The 17,801-nt window shown below is 43.4% G+C and overlaps 1 protein-coding gene across 2 annotated transcripts; it reads left to right on the forward strand.

The window, feature by feature from the left end:
* The first annotated feature begins 4,990 nt into the window (after window positions 1-4,990).
* TLR2 (toll like receptor 2) lies at window positions 4,991-17,801 on the forward strand. Of its 2 annotated transcripts, none has more exons than XM_027513488.1 (2): window positions 4,991-5,233; window positions 14,466-17,801. In XM_027513488.1, the coding sequence occupies exon 2, from the start codon at window positions 14,482-14,484 to the stop codon at window positions 16,834-16,836; it is 2,355 nt and encodes a 784-aa protein (XP_027369289.1). In that variant the 5' UTR covers window positions 4,991-5,233; window positions 14,466-14,481; the 3' UTR covers window positions 16,837-17,801. The 2 variants fall into 2 exon arrangements, with proteins under 2 accessions (XP_027369289.1, XP_027369288.1); XM_027513487.1 differs by lacking the exon at window positions 4,991-5,233 and adding an exon at window positions 5,558-5,755.

The raw sequence follows: 17,801 nt of genomic DNA on the forward strand, positions 1-17,801 counted from the left end.
TTCCTTCACAATATTTAAAATCCACAGGATACTTGGATCTCAGTGAAAATTTGATGATTGGAGAATAATTGAAAACAGTTCAGAGGATGCCTTGTGCTACCTACATACTTTTCATTTAAGACAAAATAATATATAAACTTTGGAGAATGTTACTTTCTTTAGAAAAACCTAACATTGAATTTGGTCAGTGTCAACTTGGTTCTTCACTTAAATCTTATCAGTGGCCAGAAAATTTATCCAATGCAAATATTAAGTAGAATCGCATATTTGATGTTAGCAATATTGTTGTTTTCCAGTTGCCAAGTTATGTCCGACTCTTTGCGACCCCATGGATTGCAGCATGTCAGGCCTCCGTATCCCTCATCATCTCCTGGAGTTTACCCAAGTTCATGTCCATTGAATCAGTGATGTCGTCCAACCATCTATACTCTGCTGCCCTCTTCTCCTTTTGCCTTCAACCTTTCCCAGCTTCAGGATCTTTTCCAATGAGTTTGCTCTTCATATCAGGTGGCCAAAGTATTGAAGCTTCCACTTCAGCATTGGTCCTTCCAATGGGTATTCAAGGTTGATTTCCTTCAGAATGGACTGGTTGGATCTCCTTGCAGTCCAAGGGACTCTTGAGAGTCTTCTTCAGCACCACAGTTTGAAAGCATCAATTCTTTGGCACTCTGCCTTCTTTATGGTCCAACTCTCACATCCATACATGACTACTAGAAAGACCATAGCTTTGACTATGACCTTTGTCAGCAAAGTGATGTCTTTGCTTTTTAATACACTGTCTAGGTTTGTCATAGCTTTCCTGCCAAGAAGCAATTGTCTTCTAACTTCATGGCTGCACTCACCATCCCCAGTGATTTCAGAGCCCAAGAAGGGAAGTCTGTCACTGCTTCCACATTTTCCCCTCCTATTTGCCATGAAGTGATGGGACTGGATGCCATGATCTTAGTTTTTTGAATGTTGAGTTTTAAGTCAGTTTTTTCACGCTCCTCTTTCACTTTCATCAAGAGGCTCTTAGTTCCTCTTCACTTTCTCCCATAAGGGTGGTGTCATCTGCATATCTGAGGGTATTGTTATTTTTCCCAGGAATCTTCATTCCAGCTTGTGCCTCATCCAGCCCAGCGTTTCTCATGATGTACTCTGCATATAAGTTAAATAAGCAAGGTGACAATATACAGCCTTGACGTACCCTTTCCCTGTTATGAAACCGGTCCGTTGTTCCATGTCTGGTTCTACCTGCTGCTTCTTGACCTGCATACGGGTTTCTCAAGAGACAGGTAAGGTACTCTGGTATTCCCATCTCTTTCAGAATTTTCCACAGTTTGTTGTGATCCACACAGTCAAGACCTTAGTGTAGTTAATGATGCAGAAGTAGATGTTTTTTCTGGAATTCTCTTGCTTTTTCTATGATACAATGGATGTTGGCAATTAGATCACTGGTTCCTTGGCCTTTTCTAAATCCAGCCTGAACATCTAGAAGTTCTTGGTTCATGTACTGTTGAAGCCTGGCATGGAGAATTTTGAGCATTACTTTACTAACATGTGAGATGAGTGCAAATGTGCGGTACTTTGAGCATTCTTTGGCATTGCCTTTCTTTGGGATTGGAATGAAAACTGACCTTTTCCAGTCCTCAGCCACTGCTGAGTTTTCCAAATTTGCTGGCATATTGAGTGCAGCACTTTCACAGCATCATCTTTCAGGATTTGAAATAGCTCAACTGGAATTCTATCACCTCCACTAGCTTTGTTCATAGTGATGCTTCCTAAGGCCCACTTGACTTCACATTCCAGGATATCTGGCTGTAGTTGAGTGATCACACCACATGGTTATCTGGGTCATTAATATCTTTTTTATATAGATCTTTTGTGTATTCTTGCCACCTCTTCTTAATATCTTCTGCTTCTATTAGGCCCATACTGTTTCTGTCCTTTATTGAGCCCATCTTTGCATGAAATGTTCCCTTGGTATCTCTAATTTTCTTAAAGAGATCTCTTTCCCAGCTTCAGGATCTTTTCCAATGAGTTTGCTCTTCATATCAGGTGGCCAAAGTATTGAAGCTTCCACTTCAGCATCGATCCTTCCAATGAGTATTCAAGGTTGATTTCCTTTAGAATGGATTGGTTGGATCTCCTTGCAGTCCAAGGGACTCTCAAGAGTCTTCTTCAACACCAGTCTTTCCCATTCTATTGTTTTCCTCTATTTCTTTACATTGTTCACTTAGGAAGGCTTTCTTATCTCTCTTTGCTGTTCTTTGGAACTCTGCATTCAGTTGGGTATAACTTTCCTTTTTTCCCCTTGCCTTTCCCTTCTCTTCTTTTCTCAGCTATTTGTAAGGCCTTGTCAGACAATCATTTTGCCTTTTTGCATTTCTTTTTCTTGGGGATGGTTTTAATCACCACCTCCTGTACAATGTCAGGAACCTCAATCCATAGCTCTTCAGGCACTCTGTTTATCAGATCTAATCCCTTGAATGTATTTGTCACTTCCACTGTATACTCATAAGGGATTTTTAAGTCATTCCCTGGTAGCTCAGTGGGTAAAGAATCTGCCTGTAGTCAGGAGAAGCAGGTTCGATCCCTGGGTGAAGACCTCCTGGAGGCGGAATGACTACCCACTCCAGTGTTCTTGCCTGGAGAATCCCATGGACAGAGGAGCCTGCGGGCCGCCGCCTGTCGGGTTGCAAGAGTCGGGCATGACTGAACCACCAGCACACATACCCGAATTGCCTAGTGGTTTTCCCTACCTTCAATTTAAGTCTGAATCCACACTCAGCTCCTGGTCTTGTTTTTGCTGACTGTATAGAGCTTCTCCATCTTTAGCTGCAAAGAATATAATCAATCTGATTATATTCATTTTACATAGGGACTATTAAATTCTATTCTTCAAAAATTACAGATGTTATTGACATTGTTCAAAGTAGAAACATTTTGAAGAACGATTATTTGTGTACAAAGATCTGTATATTAATTAGTGCAAGGATTACAGCAGATTTTCATTAAGTGATTTTTGATGGATGTTATTTTTTATTATTTTCTTTAACTAGTACAAAATATTTTATGTGAATAAGACACAGACTTTTTTTGATAACTTCATTTTAGAATTTCAGTCAGATTCTCAAAAATATGGATACCATTAAAGTTATATTTAAGTGAATACATTTTCATATTGTGTTCATTTTTTTAAAAAAAATAAGTTTTGTGGTTAAATAAGTTTTGAGTTAGAGAAGGTCTGATATCCTACCAAAAAGAAGCTAAGGTATTTTGGACTCTGACCTGGGTTTTGCCACTTGGCTGTGAGCCATATGGCTTGAGTCAAATTCTTTAATCACTTGAACTGAAAGGTGTTATAATATCAAAACTATTTATTTCACCTGCTATTGGGAGACTCAAGTGAAAAGATTCATATGAAAATGCTTTGAAAATGTGAAGAACTGAACACGTACAAAGATGTGCCAGAGGAGAACATGCGGAGTTTTGAGGAGAGTGTAGGAGAAATCTTCATTGCGAGGAGATGATACTGGTAATACGTTGTGGGTAAATACATGATTTTTACCTTATTTTGTCAGAATATTCTAATCGACTTTGGGATTACAAAGCAATAACATCAGTCTATCTAGGCAGCTCTACTAGAAAAGATTCACAGAGAAAGAACAGAGGTTTTAGTTTCAGGGCAAAAAAATTGGAAAGAAGTTTTCCCAAGGATCCACTTGAGAAATCATGAGGAAGGGTGGGGGGGATTTTGAAGTAATAAGAAGGAAGTCTTTCCGACAACTGGAGAGCCAGGATGGTCAGGAATGAGGAGAAAAGTCCACAGGTAATCAGTAAACTGTACAGAAAACCAGATTCCACCCTCTCAAGTTCACGTTCATGCCTGTAGATTAAGTTTGCCTGAGACTGGGGCCTTTAATGAGACCTGCTGCTGCTGCTGCTAAGTCACTTCAGTCGTGTCTGACTCTGTGCAACCCCAGAGACAGCAGCCCACCAGGCTCCCCTGTCCCTGGGATTCTCCAGGCAAGAACACTGGAGTGGGTTGCCATTTCCTTCTCCAGTGCATGAAAGTGAAAAGTGAAAGTGAAGTCACTCAGTCATGTCTGACTCCTAGCCACCCCAGCCTACCAGGCTCCTCCGTCATGGGATTTGCTAGGCAAGAGTACTGGAGTGGGGTGCCTTTGCAATGAGGACTAGGCATGTAGAATAGAAAGAAAGAAACCTTAGTTTCGGGTAAAATTCTGGTTTCAAGTCTCATTTCTGCCACTTAGAATTTGCATGGCATTTCCTCCTGTGTCAAAGAGGAACAAGAATGCTTCTTCAGTCTCTGATCTCAATTTAGGAAGGGCAAATGTAATTATGAAAATAAAATGTAGTTTATGACTATCAAGGTAGTTCGTTTCCCTTACAGACACGCTTCACTAGTTTCTGTGGCAAAGAAGAAAGCCAAACTAGGCTGTTTGTTTTGGGAATTACCCACTTTGAGAAACAAGGATGGAAATGCTTAGGCTCAAATCGTAGACGCAAGTGGAGTCCACATCTTTTCATCATAAGAGCAGGGATGGCAGGTGGCAGGCAGCTACGGACGGACAGTCAGCGCACCACAAAGGGACCACCACAGGACTGAAATGTTTAAACTCCGTCTCATCCTCATCTGCTCTTCAGGCAAAATTCTGCTGCGTTGGTTTGGATAGTGATTGATGAGTTATTCTAATGCAGGAGACTGTAAACTTGAGAGTGGAGGTGGGCCGTGTAGATATGCTGACGGGGAAATAGTGTTGAAGAGGGCGTAGGGGCAGGGGTGAGCCTGAATTTGGGCATCCACGGGTGCAAGAAGAATGGAGAGGTGGAGTTTAAAGACCGAGTGTTTCAGGGTAATAGGCTTTGGGTGCTCGAGGCTTCAGGAAAATACTGGTTGGGTAATAAGCCTTCTCGTTGGTTTCGAAATCTAACTGTGTGGTGGGGGAATCCCACACGGAGGCGTGAAGCATCTCCCCGCAACCCGGGCCCCAGCGCCCTCCTCCGACCCGGGCAGCACCCGGCAGCTGTCCGGGCAGCACCCGGGTCACGGTCCCCGCCGGAGACCGTGGGGAAGCGCGGCGGCGCGCTGGGCCGCAGGGGTTACGCGCACTCCGCGGAACCGGCGGTCCCGCACCCGCGAGGAGGGGGTGCGCACGTTCCCGCGCTTTTCCCGGGCCGCTCCCGGCCGGAGGCTGTGGAAGGCGCTGCAAGGCCGCGCAAGTCCCAGGTACGTCGGTCAGGAATTAGGATCCGCTGGCATCCCCGCTCCGCAGTCGTCTCCGGACCCGGCGGGTGGCCAAGCAGGCAGGGCCCCAGGGTGGCCGAGCGCGGACGCGGGCGCTGGGCATCCCCGCTTCCCGGTCGGCGGCACCCGGGACCCCCGTCGTACCGCGCGGGTCCCTGGGAGAGTGGGGCACTGGGCCCCGAGGCCGCGACGCTCCCGCCGCCCCGCCCGCGCAGTCCCGGGGAGGAGCGGGGGCCGCCCGGAAAGGGACGGGGGCGCGGCCGGGGTTCGCCCAGCCCTCGGCGTCCGGGTGTCCGCGGGCGGCGGCGGAGCGCAGAGTCCTGGAGCCTCCTAGCGGGGCTCCGCGCTGCGGGCGGCCGCGTTCCCGGAGGCGAGGGGCGGGTGGCCAAGGTTCCCCGAAGGGCCGCCCTCTCGCCGGCCGCTGTGCCTGACCCGGCCGCTCCCGCCTCTTTCACTCGAAGCGGCTGTGACGGGGCCCAGGTGGAAGCTTTCCGGGGTGCACAGGTGCGTCTGCGCTCACTGCTTACCGCAGAGACCCGGCTTCCAGGGCTGGGATTTCCCACCAGGGCTCAGAAGTGGGACAGGGTCAGGACTCGGATCTGCCCAGGACTCTCGCTCCCCGCACCCCGAGCCTGGCCTCTGTCCCCGGGGTGGGCTTCACGCCCTTTGAACCTCTATAAATGAGAACTTGTGTTTAGAACTTCTATCCCAGGCAGGAAAATACTTTTTCCTGTTTGGGGAGAAAAAAAAATCTGGGAGAATAGAAATTGTTCTGGGTGTGAGCAGTTCAGGTGGGTGAGATGCTTGTACTCTTGTAAAAGGTCTCCTCTGCACTGCCTGCAATGTTGCTAACTCAGATCTTGGCAAAAAGCAACTGGGAAGTAGGATGACCTGACTTGAAAGTAGAGACACAAAAAAGGCAGATATCCTTATTCACCAGTATTTTGTTTCTTCCTGTTCTGAGCAGAAAACATTTGTATCTTTAAACTTTTTGTAGTGAACGCATTTTACAAACATTGCCTGAAGTTGACAACTTGTTTTGGAAGTTTCTAAGCCGTCAGTTAATTTTTTTTTCATTGTGTTACTTAAGAATTTGATTTGATTGGTTAAATATCTTGTTTTGATTTTGCTGATTGAGCATAATTAATTATATGTGGCATCTTGGTGTAACCTCTTCATAAATATCTTTAAGTAAATTGCTTGTCAAAAATTTTTTTTATCTCCACAATATCATTTAAAATTTACATCACTGTGCCCTCATACAGAAGAGGCATGTCTGAGTTTCTGAGTGCTGTCTTCTTCCTTATCTATCGTTATGTTTAAAAAAATCCGGTTGTTGCTTCTTGCTATCTATTCTTACTAGGTTTATTTTCCATGTTGCTAAAGAACATATGTATTTGGGTACTTCTTTTAACAACTGTCTATGCATAAAATTCTTCTTTAGGTCTTTAATGTCTGGAAATGTCTTAGCTTTACTCTTGGATGATTATTTAAATGGATGTAAATGTCTAGACTAACAGGTATGTTTTCTCAGCCCTTTGGGGCTATTATTCCATTGTTTTGAGGTTAGATGAGAAATTTCTATTCTTTTTTTTTGCTTGGGATTTAATATACATTTATAATTCATGAACTTACATTTTTCTTAAGTTCTGAAAAATTCTTAGTTATTTGAAAAGACCCTGATGCTGGGAAAGATTGAAGGCAGGAGGAAAAGGGGACGACAGAGGATGAGATGGTTGGATGGCATCACCAACACAATGGACATGAATTTGAGTAAACTCTGGGAGTTGGCGATGGACAGGGAGGCCTAGTGTGCTGCAGTCCATGGGGTCGCAAAGCGTCAGACACGACTGAGTGACTGAACTAAACTGATATCTTTTAATATTTGGATCCATACCAGCATTTGTGGCAGACCTTATGGGAGATTTCTAGGATGCTAGCTTCTAGCCAGGTGGAGACCGAGGGTCAGAAGGCAGAGATTTGTGAGGGCCCTGTTCACAGAAGGTGTAGCCTCTTCTCTGCGCCTGGCTTTATGGAGAGCCCACTTGCACTTCTCTGCCAGGCATCTGGCCACCAGCCTGTCCCTCTCCAGTCCGGCTTCACCTCGGCATCCCAGCCCTTGCCCTGGAGAGAGGTCTGCTCCTGCTTTCACTCTGAGCCACAGGGCTTCAGCTTCCTCTCAGCTAGATCGCCTCTAATGCCAGGCTTACTCCTCAGACTCCTGTCCTATCCTAAGTCTGGGACCAATAATTCCTCACCACTCTGGCAACTTTCTGAATTCTTTAGGCACATGATTTTTATACTTTGTGCAGGTCCACATCCTTCATTAGATGTGACTCCACTCCATCTAACTTGAGCATCCCTTCCCTTTCCTGGTGTCTTACACTGAAGAGTTCTCTGCCCCCTGCTATAATGTCTTGAGGAAATGTGAGGAGAGACAAGTAATTCTAACCTTAAGTATCAAGTTGTTAACCATAGTTTTAGCATTATCAATAATTATTATTTGTTGAAAACTGGTCATGCAATAGGTGTCATATAACATTTATATGAAATAGCCCAAGACCTCTGCTCATATACACTTCACCTTTTAAAGAGAAAAAGAAGCGAGGACAAATTTTAAAATGGGCATCAGTTCAGTTCAGTTGCTCAGTTGTGTCTGACTCTTTGCAACCCCATGAATCACAGCACGCCAGGCCTCCCTGTCCATCACAAACTCCCAGAGTTCACTCAGACTCACGTCCATCAAGTCAGTAATGCCATCAAGCCATCTCATCCTCTGTTGTCCCCTTCTCCTCCTGCCCCCAGTCCCTCCCAGCATCAGAGTCTTTTCCAATGACTCAACTCTTCGCATGAGGTGGCCAAAGTACTGGAGTTTCAGCTTTAGCATCATTCCATCCAAAGGAATCCCAGGGCTGATCTCCTTCAGAATGGACTGGTTGGATCTCCTTGCAGTCCAAGGGACTCTCAAGAGTCTTCTCCAACACCACAGTTCAAAAGCATCAATTCTTCGGCACTCAGCTTTCTTCACAGTCCAACTCTCACATCCATACATGACCACTGGAAAAACCATAGCCTTGACTAGACGGACCTTTGTTGGGAAAGTAATGTCTCTGCTTTTGAATATGCTATCTAGGTTGGTCATAACTTTCCTTCCAAGGAGTAAGCGTCTTTTAATTTCATGGCTGCAGTCACCATCTGCAGTGATTTTGGAGCCCCCCAAAATAAAGTGTGACACTGTTTCCACTGTTTCCCCATCTATTTCCCATGAAGTGATGGGATCGGATGCCATGATCTTAGTTTTCTGAATGTTGAGCTTTAAGCCAACTTTTTCACTCTCCACTTTCACTTTCATCAAGAGGCTTTTTAGTTTCTCTTCACTTTCTGCTATAAGGGTGGTGTCATCTGCATATCTGAGGTTATTGATATTTCTCCCGGCAGTCTTGATTCCAGCTTGTGTTTCTTCCAGCCCAGCGTTTCTCATGATGTACTCTGCATATAAGTTAAATAAGCAGGGTGACAATATACAGCCTTGACGTACTCCTTTTCCTATTTGGAACCAGTCTGTTGTTCCATGTCCCGTTCTAACTGTTGCTTCCTGACCTGCATACAGGTTTCTCAAGAGGCAGGTCAGGTGGTCTGGTATTCCCATCTCTTTCAGGATTTCCCACAGTTTATTGTGATCCACACAGTCAAAGGCTTTGGCATAGTCATATTTGACTTTAAATCTTAGTATAATAAAAAAAAATTGGTATAGATTCCTTAAGATTTGTGTACTATCTTACAAAGTGGACAAAAATCAAGTAAATTTTGGTTGTTCAGTAAAATTATACTAAGAGGATTTTTCCTCCAACAATGATTAAGCAGGAAGACAGTGGCATAGACATAGGCGCAAACAGTAATAGTCATTTCATCTTAACTCTGTTACTTTTAGAGGTGGGGACAATGCTGGATCTGTGGCCTCTGTGGGTTCGTGTCTATTGTCTGCTGTTTCTGCTCTTCTTGTGCTTATTACCTTGCTTCCGTTAGTGCCTGGTTGTTTTTGTTTTATACTGGACATTGTATCTGAAAACTTGTTTCAGATTTTCAAATGACATCTGAGGCCTAGGATGATGCTGTCTTCTTCTGAAGCAAATTTTCCTTTGCTGCCTAGTGCTAGGTACCCGTGAGCACTAGCTTTCCAGAAATGATCTTGGTCCTTATTCAGAGATTGAGGCCGCCTGAGCCATCTGGATAAATCAGAGCTGTGATGGAACCTCTGTAAGGACTTATCTTCCTCTAATTTGGCCTTTCCTATCCAATCCATGACTGCCCCAGACCTTAACACTTAACTCCCTGTCTTCTGAGGCTGTCAAAAATGCTCTGCAGCTTGTCAGACTGTGATACTGTGTTCAAAGTGATAAAAATCAAGGCTGAAAATTTTGGCAGAGAATTTGAAACTATTTTGCCTGGAGAATCCCATGGATGGAGGAGCCTGGTAGGCTGCAGTCCATGGGGTTGCTGAGTCGGACACAACTGAGTGACTTCACTTTCACTTTTCACTTTCATGCATTGGAGAAGGAAATGGCAACCCACTCCAGTGTTCTTGCTTGGAGAATCCCAGGGATGGGGAGCCTGGTGGGCTGCCGTCTGTGGGGTCGCACAGAGTTGGACACGACTGAAGCGACTTAGCAGCAGCAGCAGCAGCAGCAGCGATGACATGGCAGATGTGTAAAGGAACCAAATAGAAATTACATAGCTTAAAACTGTAATAATAAAAAATTTAAAATCAGTGGGTAGATTTAACAGTAAATTAAACATAGTTGAAGAAAAAAAAACTAGAAAATAGATCAGAAGAAAATGTTTAGACTGAAACTTGAAGAGACCAAAGTATGGAAAGAGCAGAGTGGAGAGAGACATGGAGACATAGCTAAACTAGTGCCCAGAGGAAAATCCATGACCTGAAGCAGGTATGTCAGCAGTGAGGAACGGCTGAAAGTGAATGAGGAAACATCTGTCCAAGGAAGCGCAAATGAGAACGTTAAAATAAATCCAGAGAAAGCAGAAGGAAGAAAATAGTAATATAAGAATACAAATTAATGAAGTAGAGAATCGAGGCTCTGTTGACTGAAAAGTTGGTTTTTTGAAAATGCTAATAAAGATGATAAACCTCTGACAAGACAATCGAAAAAGAAAGCAGGCATGAATAACTCATCTAAGGAGTAGAATAGAGGTCCTGTAGACATTAAAATAATAAGAGGATGTAAGTAACTATGTCAGTAAGTTTGACAAATTAGGAGAAAATTTGATAAATTCCTTGAAAAACATAACTGACAAAAGAATAAAAAGAAAATCTGAATCATTCTGTAACTGTTAATGTATTTAATGTATTTAACAACAACAACAGCATTAGGAGGAAGGAAATTCAAAAGGCAATTTTATTTATGAATATAGATTCAGAAATTCTAAACAAAATACTATAAACAAAATCCAGAAATATATAAAAAGGATAATCAGTTCAGTTCAGTTGCTCAGTCACGTCCGACTCTGCGACCCCATGAATCGCAGCATGCCAGGCCTCCCTGTCCATCACCAACTCCCAGAGTTCACTCAAATTCATGTCCATCGAGTCAGTGATGCCATCCAGCCATCTCATCCTATCGTCCCCTTTACCTCCTGTCCCCAATCCCTCCCAGCATCAGAGTCTTTTCCAATGAGTCAACTCTTCACATGAGGTGGCCAGGGTACTGGAGTTTCAGCCTTAGCATCATTCCTTCCAAAGAAATCCCAGGGCTGATCTCTTTCAGAATGGACTGGTTGGATCTCCTTGCAGTCCAAGGGACTCTCAAGAGTCTTCTCCAACACCACAGTTCAAAAGCATCAATTCTTCGGCGCTCAGCTTTCTTCACAGTCCAACTCTCACATCCATACATGACCACTGGAAAAACCATAGCCTTGACTAGACGAACCTTTGTTGGGAAAGTAATGTCTCTGCTTTTGAATATGCTATCTAGGTTGGTCATAACTTTCCTTCCAAGGAGTAAGCGTCTTTTAATTTCATGGCTGCAGTCACCATCTGCAGTGATTTTGGAGCCCCCCAAAATAAAGTGTGACACTGTTTCCACTGTTTCCCCATCTATTTCCCATGAAGTGATGGGATCAGATGCCATGATCTTAGTTTTCTGAATGTTGAGCTTTAAGCCAACTTTTTCACTCTCCACTTTCACTTTCATCAAGAGGCTTTTGAGTTCCTCTTCACTTTCTGCTATAAGGGTGGTGTCATCTGCATATCTGAGGTTATTGATATTTCTCCCAGCAATCTTGATTCCAGCTTGTGTTTCTTCCAGCCCAGCGTTTCTCATGATGTACTCTGCATATAAGTTAAATAAACAGGGTGACAATATACAGCCTTGACGAACTCCTTTTCCTATTTGGAACCAGTCTGTTGTTCCATGTCCAGTTCTAACTGTTGCTTCCTGACCTGCATACAGGTTTCTCAAGAGGCAGGTCAGGTGGTCTGGTATTCCCATCTCTTTCAGAACTTTCCACAGTTTATTGTGATCCACACAGTCAAAGGCTTTGGCATAGTCAATAAAGCAGAAATAGATGTTTTTCTGGAACTCTCTTACTTTTTCGATGATCCAGTGGATGTTGGCAATTTGATCTCTGGTTCCTCTGCCTTTTCTAAAACCAGCTTGAACATCTGGAAGTTCACGGTTCATGTATTGCTAAAGCCTGGCTTGGAGAATTTTGAGCATTACTTTACTAGCATGTGAGATGAGTGCAATTGTGTGGTAGTTTGAGCATTCTTAAGGATAACACATCCAGACAAATGGGTTTATTTTAAAAATGCGAGGTTGCCTTAACACTAAAGTTTATCTGTGTAGTCACCAATGTTTATTAACAAAGTAAAGAAGGAAATGTTATTATCTCAATAGTTACAGGAAGAAAAAAAGAATTTGATAAAATTCAGCATTTATGAATAAACAGAATAAAGTATAAGGAAAAAGGAAATCAAATGAAAAAAGGAAATAAAACGATCATTATGCCTGGATGATATGATTATGTATGTAGCAAAAAACCAGGAATTTATAAACTGTGAAAATTGCTGAATTAGTTTTGCAAGGTTGCTCAATGTATGGTAAATATGTAAAATTTAATTGAATTTCTCTCTCTGTATATATAGGTACATGCCATATATAAGTAATACTATTTTTAAAACTTCAAAAGTGTCAAATACCTAGGAATAAATATCACAAAAATATGCCAAGACCTCTGTATGGAAAAATCATAAGGTATTATTGCAATAAAGAAGACCAAAATAAATAGAAATATATCATGCTCATGAATTGAGAACTTCAATATTATAATGATGTCAATAATTCCCAAATTATCTATAGATTGATGGTATTGCCAATTAAAAATCAATGGATTTTGTTTTTGAAACTGTTAAGCTAATTCTGTAGTTCATAAGAATATACAGAGGGCCAAGACTAACCAAGGCTCACTTAAAGAAGAACAAGGAGGAAGGCCTTGCTCTTCTGGATATGAAGATGAGTCATATATGTAATGTTGCCAGTACAAAGACAGATGCGTAGACATCGGGTTGGAATAGAGAGCCTTGAGGAGGCACACTCACCCTTAGATGGACGTGTGAGTATTGGCAAAGGTAGTATTGTTGTTTCCCCAAAATGATCTTTTGAAAAAGGTACTGAGTCAAACAGCTTCCTCAGTGATTCAGCAGGTAAAGAATCCTCCTGCAGTGCGGAGACATAGGAGACATGGGTTTGATCCCTGGGTCAGAAAGATTCCCTGGAGGAGGAAATGCCAACCCACTCCAGTGTTCTTGCCTGGAGAATTTCGTGGACAGAGGAGCCTGGTGAACTACAGTCCATGGAGTTGCAAAGAGTCAGACATGACTGAGCCACTGAGCACGGGCGCGAGCACACACACACACACACACACACACACACACACCGAGTCAAACACTGCTTTCTGCACTTAGTTTCTCAGGAAGAGAAAGTTCTGATGGTCTGATTGTCCCTCAACCCAACAAACCCCCTTGCTCTGCCTGGGATTCTCAGCATCCCTCCTGTATGCTAGTCGTTAAGTGCAAAACAGGTTGAAGAGCATGGAACCTTTTTCTTTTGGTTAAAGAGCACACTCTTCCTGGAGCTGCTTCTAGTGAAAGGTGGTCAGAGAGAGCTGTTGTTTGGCTTTGTGAGACCTCTAACTCTTGGGGGCATCAGGTCAGACAAGAGGTGTGTTCTAGTGGAAGATCTGAAGGGTACAGGTAGGAGGTGGTAAATCCACTTGGTTAAGCCTAGCCCTTTTCTTAAACTGCTTGCTTTTTCATCCTCTATAATTCATTTACTCATTTTTCAATCCATGATTGGTCCTGCTCCATATTCCTACGTGGTACTGTGCTTTTTATGTCATTGTTCAGTGGTGGTCTACCTGTGTTAGTGTTGTTGGAGGTGTTAGGGAGTTCATTTTTTATCCTATTCATATATTCCATTTCCCTCTTGGTTATTTCTTGGTGTATATGTGTGTGTGTGTGAAGAATTGATGCTTTTGAACTGTAGTGTTGGAGAAGACTCTTGAAAGTCCCTTGGACAGCAAGGAGATCCAACCAGTCCATCCTAAAGTAAATCAGTCCTGAATATTCATTGGAGGACTGATGCTGAAGCTGAAACTCCAATACTTTGGCCACCTGATGTGAAGAACTGACTCACTTGAAAAGAACCTGATGCTGGGAAAGATTGACAGCAGGAAGAGAAGGGGACGACAGAGGATGAGATGGTTGGGTGGCATCACTGACTCAGTGGACATGAGTTTGAGTAAACTCTGGGAGTTGGTGATGGACAGGGAGGCCTGGCGTGTTCCAGTCCTTGGGGTCACAAAGAGTCGGACACGACTGAGTGACTGAACTGAGCTGATGTGTGTTATATCTCATTCATTTATGGCTGGCTCGGTCTGTGTTGCTGCGTGTGGGCTTCTCATTGAGGTGGCTTCTCTTGTTGTGGAGCATGGATTCTAGGTGCATGGGCTTCAGTACTTGCAGCACATGGGCTCAGTAGCTGTGGTGCAGCTGAGTCTCCTGCATTGGCAGGTGGCTTCTTAACCACTGGACCCCAGGGAAGTCCCATGTTTTATATCTTACAGAACATTTCTCAAGAACTGGAATTAAGCCATGATGTCAAACACAGTCATTCATTTGAACCTCTTTTCTTTGTAGGTCAAATCACTGGACAATGCCACGTGCTTTGTGGACAGCATGGGTCTGGGCTGTCATCATCCTGTCCACGGAAGGAGCCTCTGACCAGGCTTCTTCTCTGTCTTGTGACCCAACTGGTGTCTGCGATGGCCATTCCAGATCTTTAAACTCCATCCCCTCTGGTCTCACGGCAGGTGTGAAAAGCCTTGACCTGTCCAACAATGAGATCACCTATGTCGGCAACAGAGACCTGCAGAGGTGTGTGAACCTGAAGACTCTGAGGCTGGGGGCCAATGAAATTCACACAGTGGAGGAAGATTCTTTTTTTCACCTGAGGAATCTTGAATATTTGGACTTATCCTATAATCGCTTATCTAACTTATCATCCTCCTGGTTCAGGTCCCTTTATGTCTTGAAATTCTTAAACTTACTGGGAAATTTATACAAAACACTTGGGGAAACATCTCTTTTTTCTCATCTCCCAAATCTGCGGACCCTAAAAGTAGGAAATAGTAACAGCTTCACTGAGATTCATGAAAAGGATTTCACTGGACTGACTTTTCTTGAGGAGCTTGAGATCAGTGCTCAAAATCTGCAGATATATGTGCCAAAGAGTTTAAAGTCAATCCAGAACATTAGCCATCTGATTCTACATCTGAAGCAGCCTGTTTTACTCGTGGACATTCTTGTAGATATTGTAAGTTCCTTAGATTGTTTTGAACTGAGAGATACTAATTTGCACACTTTCCATTTTTCAGAAGCATCCATCAGTGAAATGAGTACATCGGTTAAAAAGCTTATATTTAGAAATGTGCAATTCACCGATGAAAGTTTTGTTGAAGTTGTCAAACTGTTTAACTATGTTTCTGGGATCTTAGAAGTAGAGTTTGATGACTGTACCCATGATGGAATTGGCGATTTTAGAGCACTGAGTTTGGACAGAATTAGACACCTAGGTAATGTGGAGACGTTAACAATACGGAAGTTGCATATTCCACAGTTTTTCTTATTTCATGATCTGAGTAGTATATATCCACTCACAGGCAGAGTTAAAAGAGTCACAATAGAAAACAGTAAGGTTTTTCTGGTTCCTTGTTTACTTTCACAACATTTAAAATCATTAGAATATTTGGATCTCAGTGAAAACTTAATGTCTGAAGAAACCTTGAAAAACTCAGCCTGTAAGGATGCCTGGCCCTTCCTTCAAACCTTGGTTTTAAGGCAGAATCGTTTGAAATCACTAGAAAAAACGGGAGAACTTTTGCTTACTCTGGAAAATCTGAATAACCTTGATATCAGTAAGAATAATTTTCTTTCAATGCCTGAAACTTGTCAGTGGCCAGGAAAAATGAAACAGCTGAACTTATCCAGCACAAGGATACACAGTTTAACCCAGTGCCTTCCCCAGACCCTGGAAATTTTAGATGTTAGCAATAACAATCTCGATTCATTTTCTTTGATTTTGCCACAACTCAAAGAACTTTATATTTCCAGAAATAAGTTGAAGACTCTACCAGATGCCTCCTTCTTACCCGTGTTATCAGTTATGAGAATTAGCAGAAATATAATAAATACTTTCTCAAAGGAACAACTTGATTCTTTTCAGCAACTGAAGACGTTGGAGGCCGGTGGCAACAACTTCATTTGCTCCTGTGACTTCCTGTCCTTCACACAGGGACAGCAGGCACTGGGCCGTGTCCTGGTCGACTGGCCCGATGACTACCGCTGTGACTCTCCCTCCCATGTGCGGGGCCAGCGGGTGCAGGACGCCCGGCTCTCCCTTTCTGAATGCCACAGGGCGGCCGTGGTGTCCGCAGCGTGCTGTGCCCTCTTCCTGTTGCTCCTGCTCACGGGGGTGCTGTGTCACCGTTTCCACGGACTGTGGTACATGAAGATGATGTGGGCGTGGCTGCAGGCCAAGAGGAAGCCCAGGAAGGCTCCCCGCAGGGACATCTGCTACGACGCCTTCGTGTCCTACAGCGAGCGGGATTCCTACTGGGTGGAGAACCTCATGGTCCAGGAGCTGGAGCACTTCAACCCTCCCTTTAAGCTGTGTCTTCATAAGCGAGACTTCATTCCTGGCAAGTGGATTATCGACAACATCATTGACTCCATTGAAAAGAGCCACAAAACCATCTTTGTGCTTTCGGAGAACTTTGTGAAGAGCGAGTGGTGCAAGTATGAGCTGGACTTCTCCCATTTCCGTCTCTTTGATGAGAACAATGATGCTGCCATTCTGATTCTGCTGGAGCCCATTGACAAGAAGGCCATTCCCCAGCGCTTCTGTAAGCTGCGGAAGATCATGAACACCAAGACCTACCTGGAGTGGCCCGTGGATGAGACTCAGCAGGAAGGGTTTTGGTTAAATTTGAGAGCTGCAATAAGGTCCTAGGATCCTTCATTAAGGGTCAGTCTTGGTCTGGTGGTGGTCCTTCTATCACTAGTTATAACTGAGTCCATTCTGACTTAATTATATGTAAACCATCCAGTGAATATTCATTGGAAGAACTGATGCTGAAGCTCCAATACTTTGGCCACCTGATGTGAAGAGCTGACTCACTGGAAAAGACCCTGATGCTGGGAAAGATTGAGGGAAGGAGGAGGAGAAGGGGATGACAGAGGATGAGATGGTTGGATGGCATCACTGACTCAGTGGACATGAATTTGAGCAAACTCCAGGAGATAGTGAAGGACAGGAAAGCCTGGTGTGCTGCAGTCCATGAGGTTGCAAAGAGTTGGAATTTAGCGACCGAACAACAACCATATATAAACTATTGAATGAGGACCTGCTTACTAAAATGACTAAAACTGTTCAAATTTTGTCTAGAGTGCTGTTTTATCAAAACTGTGACCAAATTGGAAAAACATGGTTCTAGGCTTTTATTTATCCTATGAGACAGTCATGATCTCAGTCCATTATTGATATGTGAATTATCTGTAGCAATTGGCTTAGTTCATTAGGAAACAGCAGAAATGAATAGAGTTTAAGTGACTTTCCATCAGCTTTCTGCCAGGGGACTCATCCATGTCTGGAGAGGGTGTTCTTTGTCCCCCAGCTGTCCCTTCTGTGTGTGACTGCTCTCAGGAGCAACAAGACAAAATGTTAAAGTCCTTCAGCCAAATGTATTGTTCTCAGGAAAAAAAAGTGCTGTTTTGTGTCCCCATTAAGCTTTACAGGATACTAAAATACCTAGAGGGTATATTTTAAAATGAACTGTGTGCGTCTTCCTCAGAATTTGTTAAGTTTCTCCAGCCACAGTTACTTGAGAGAGTGTATATAACCCAAGGTGCAGTAAATTATGTATTTCTATGGAAATGAAACTGATGAAATAAATACTCAGTTTTGAAGAATTTAAA

The sequence above is a fragment of the Bos indicus x Bos taurus genome, chromosome 17 (genome assembly GCF_003369695.1).
Source record: "Bos indicus x Bos taurus breed Angus x Brahman F1 hybrid chromosome 17, Bos_hybrid_MaternalHap_v2.0, whole genome shotgun sequence".
Lineage (NCBI taxonomy): Eukaryota > Metazoa > Chordata > Mammalia > Artiodactyla > Bovidae > Bos > Bos indicus x Bos taurus.